This window comes from Triticum dicoccoides, chromosome 5A, assembly GCF_002162155.2.
Source record: "Triticum dicoccoides isolate Atlit2015 ecotype Zavitan chromosome 5A, WEW_v2.0, whole genome shotgun sequence".
NCBI lineage: Eukaryota > Viridiplantae > Streptophyta > Magnoliopsida > Poales > Poaceae > Triticum > Triticum dicoccoides.
Genome location: NC_041388.1, coordinates 6,314,392 through 6,317,752, shown reverse-complemented (window position 1 = coordinate 6,317,752; position 3,361 = coordinate 6,314,392). Strand labels below are relative to the sequence as shown.

The 3,361-nt window shown below is 39.5% G+C and overlaps 1 protein-coding gene across 1 annotated transcript; it reads right to left on the bottom strand.

The window, feature by feature from the left end:
* Positions 1–702: 702 nt before the first annotated feature.
* Positions 703–3,140, bottom strand: LOC119297386 (histone H3.3-like). The gene is made up of 6 exons (XM_037575192.1): positions 3,069–3,140; positions 2,804–2,880; positions 2,623–2,713; positions 2,032–2,143; positions 1,764–1,831; positions 703–750 (listed from the first exon to the last, which is right to left on the bottom strand). The coding sequence occupies exons 1-6, from the start codon at positions 3,138–3,140 to the stop codon at positions 703–705; spliced, it is 468 nt and encodes a 155-aa protein (XP_037431089.1).
* Positions 3,141–3,361: the final 221 nt, after the last annotated feature.

Here is a 3,361-nt window from a genome sequence, read left to right as displayed (position 1 = left end):
TAGCGACCTTTCTTCTGGAATGGTCGCAAATGTTTATGACCAAAAAAAAGGTCGTAAATTTAACGACCAACTGTTTTGGTCACTAGCAATCCGACCACACCACGTCAGATCCACCGTGGCAAGCTGACGTGGCAGACTTACGACCAAATGAAAAGGTCGTGAAATAGAATCAGCCCGGTCCATTTCAGCCGTCTTTATGGGCCAAGCCCAATAATTCAGCCCATTTAATTTTTTTCTCTTTATTTTGCTTATTTGCATGGGCCTGGCCCAATAATTTGGCCTTTTTTGTTTTCTCAGCTTCTTCCATTTTTCTGGGCCTCGGCCTTTCTGCGGTCCATTTAATTTTTTAAATTTTTTAAGATGTTTTTCCTTTCATTTTTTTGTCCAATATTGTATGGGCTAAGGCCTCTTCTAGCCCATTAATATTTTCAGCCCACTAATTCAAAGGACTGGACAACAGAGAAACAATTCAGTTTTTTTCAATTTTGCTATCAAAGCAACATTTGTTTCACTGTACAATCATACATCATTTCTTGCAGTTACATCATTTGAAGCAGCAACTAAAAGATTGTCATCTATAACAAACGACAGCCAGTCAAAAGAAAGATCACCATCACAGCTCCAGCGACTACTTATACACTACAACTTCCACTTATGTGCAAACCTACAAGAAGGCCATGCTTCCGATTAGATTTGGTTGCATCACTTCCAGTTTGCTAACGGCATGTCTCCAGCAGCACATCTCATAACCTACAAAGAGAACATAAACCAACATAAGAATTTGAAACTTCTTCTAATTTGAAACTTTCGGTAAACGGTAAACTTGAGGTAAATTAGAAGTGAGGATATTGATTACAAGCAAGTTGAAACGTAAACTAAGTCCTATTGTATTGATGGATCCCAACTTGTTTAAACTAGAGCAGATTGTTATGTCTTAGACAGAAAAGACATGTTGAAATCAACGGTTGCTGCTGCACAAGAGCCTATAATTAAGCTCAACAATGAAAAGACATGTTTGTTATGTCTTAGACAGAAAAGAAACATGTGATGTTTTTTACGTCAAGATCAAGATAAGGAGCAGAATTTCTAAAAGAAGTACACCATTACATAGTGCTACAGCAAATGTGAAATGCTTGATGATGTACATGAATTCACATTTAGAAGGAAAGAAATGTACTGTAAAACGTTCCATATCAGAAACATATTCACTCAACTAAAAGAAGGTCGAGTTTTACTTGCAAATGAAAACATGCTAGATAGGACAGTTTAGTGAGATAGGACAGTGGCATTAATACTAATCAAGTTACTCAATCATAAGGCATGAAACACCAGCAATGTGAAATTGGACATACAGGAAGAACAGAAAAAAGAGTAAAATTGTTTAAGATATATAGACAAAAACACATGTAGCAATGTTATACATAGCAAAACTTCAGTATTTGGTGGTACAATGAAAGAGCAGTTCAGTTGAAGAATTTAGCTTGCCAGTCTCAATTTTACTACTTAAAGACATAATGTAACAAATATTGGATACTTCACAGCAAGCAAATAGTGCAGTAAATTTACTGGTCTATGGATATGATCACAAATTCACATGAGGTGTGTGTTGAATATAGTGCAAATAACAACAGAAATTTAAAGAAGCTCGCTTGTTGACGAAGGCAGAGGCGTTGGAACAGAGGAAAAGGATGCACAGGATGGGGATGAAGTGGTGGCAGAGGAGGGTGAGGAGATAGTACTACAGGACCTCAAACAACAACTACATGGTCGTTGGTGCCCGCGAGCACCCTGCCAGGGATCTTCTTGTTCCTCCATAGTAAGAAATCGGCAGCTGCAAAAATAACACATTAGCACAGCACATCAGAGGCCCAGATCAACAAGCAATCTATGTAGAAAACAAACAAAGCATCTCAGAGTCTAAGCTTAGAGGGACGCAACACTACGGCTCACCTGCTTCCTCTACTCTACTCTGCTCACCTGCTTCATCTCAGAGTCTATTCACTATCATGTACTACTACCTAACTGGCTAACTCAGCAACTGTGACTGATGGTACACTGCACCAAGTTCCATAATGAATTCCATAACGAGTAGCATCAGCAGCAGCAGTGCAAGAGTAGCAGCAGAAGTGAGTAGCTGCGGCATCTGGCGAGCAGCAGCAGTATGCGCAGGAGCAGCGGCAACCGTACGCGAGCGAGGGGGCTACATGGAAATAGGAAAGCACCAAGATTGGTTTCTGTACTCACAATAGCATTGTTGGCCTGTGATAAGGAACTATTAAGTAACTTGAGATGCCTTTATATCAGTTCTGTGAAGCAAATCTACATATCATATTTCTAGAATGGGCGCACCCAGTTGCTCACAAGTAGATTCAAACCCAACTTGTAATGCAATGATGTTTCTTGTACAATATTACTATAGTTACCTAAATTGCCACGGGAATACTGACAGCAGAAACAGGGGAACGAGAAGTAAGTTAAATTAGAGCTAGCGGTTCCAAACAATCACTAAAAACAGCAGCAAAAGCAGACACAGGATGGTGCTTTTAGTTTACTTGATTCATCATACTATAAGAGTTGACACAACAGGAGCATCACAATGTAGTGCACAAGTTGATTGATCACCTTGAAGTCCTGGGCAATCTCCCTAACAAGCCTCTGGAATGGAAGCTTCCTGATGAGCAGCTCCATGCTCTTCTGGTACTTGTGGATCTCACTGCAAAGTCAAGCACAAAATTTACTCATTTGAGAATACTTCAAAACAAAGTATAACACATGCTAGAATAGGTTGGAAGATTTTACACACCGAAGAGCAACAGTTCCAGGGCGGTAACGGTGAGGCTTCTTCATTCCTCCAGTTGTGGGAGCAGACTTACGGGCAGCCTGTCAAAAAGCAAAGTAGAGCACATGGTCAAATTAACAATAATACCATGATAGTCCATATACATCAGTAGGATATCTGGTCATAAGCTGGCAATGAAGGTTGAGGTTCAAATTATACCCAGTTCAATTTACCTAAACCATAAATAAAGACATGGCATAGGTAAACTATCAATATTGCAGTCACAAACCTTGGTGGCTAGCTGCTTCCTAGGAGCCTTTCCTCCAGTGGACTTACGAGCAGTCTGCTTAGTATGATCCATGAGCAAAACCTTGGTTTATCTGAAGCAAAAAAAACATAGTCAATTCTATAAATTGAATATCACAATAACCAACTATAGTCTTATCATAACCAGTAAATTGTGCCTGGCACCTTGTTGCTAGCAAATCCATTCAATAACTATAGAGTCCCAACAATCATCAGCCTAGAATACCTACCAAAATTGTGTACATCAAAAACTAACAACATCATACAACACAGCTA

What these genes read in the sequence shown, in the direction of transcription:
- LOC119297386 (XM_037575192.1), bottom strand. Translation starts at nt 3,140, where the DNA reads ATGGATCATACTAAGCAGACTGCTCGTAAGTCCACTGGAGGAAAGGCT. An exon ending in CCATCAGTCACAGTTGCTGA is followed by an intron (nt 1,832 to 2,031) that starts GTTAGCCAGTTA and finishes TTATTTTTGCAG; the next exon opens with CTGCCGATTTCTTACTATGG. An exon ending in TCGCGGGCACCAACGACCAT is followed by an intron (nt 751 to 1,763) that starts GTAGTTGTTGTT and finishes TTCTCTTTGTAG; the next exon opens with GTTATGAGATGTGCTGCTGG.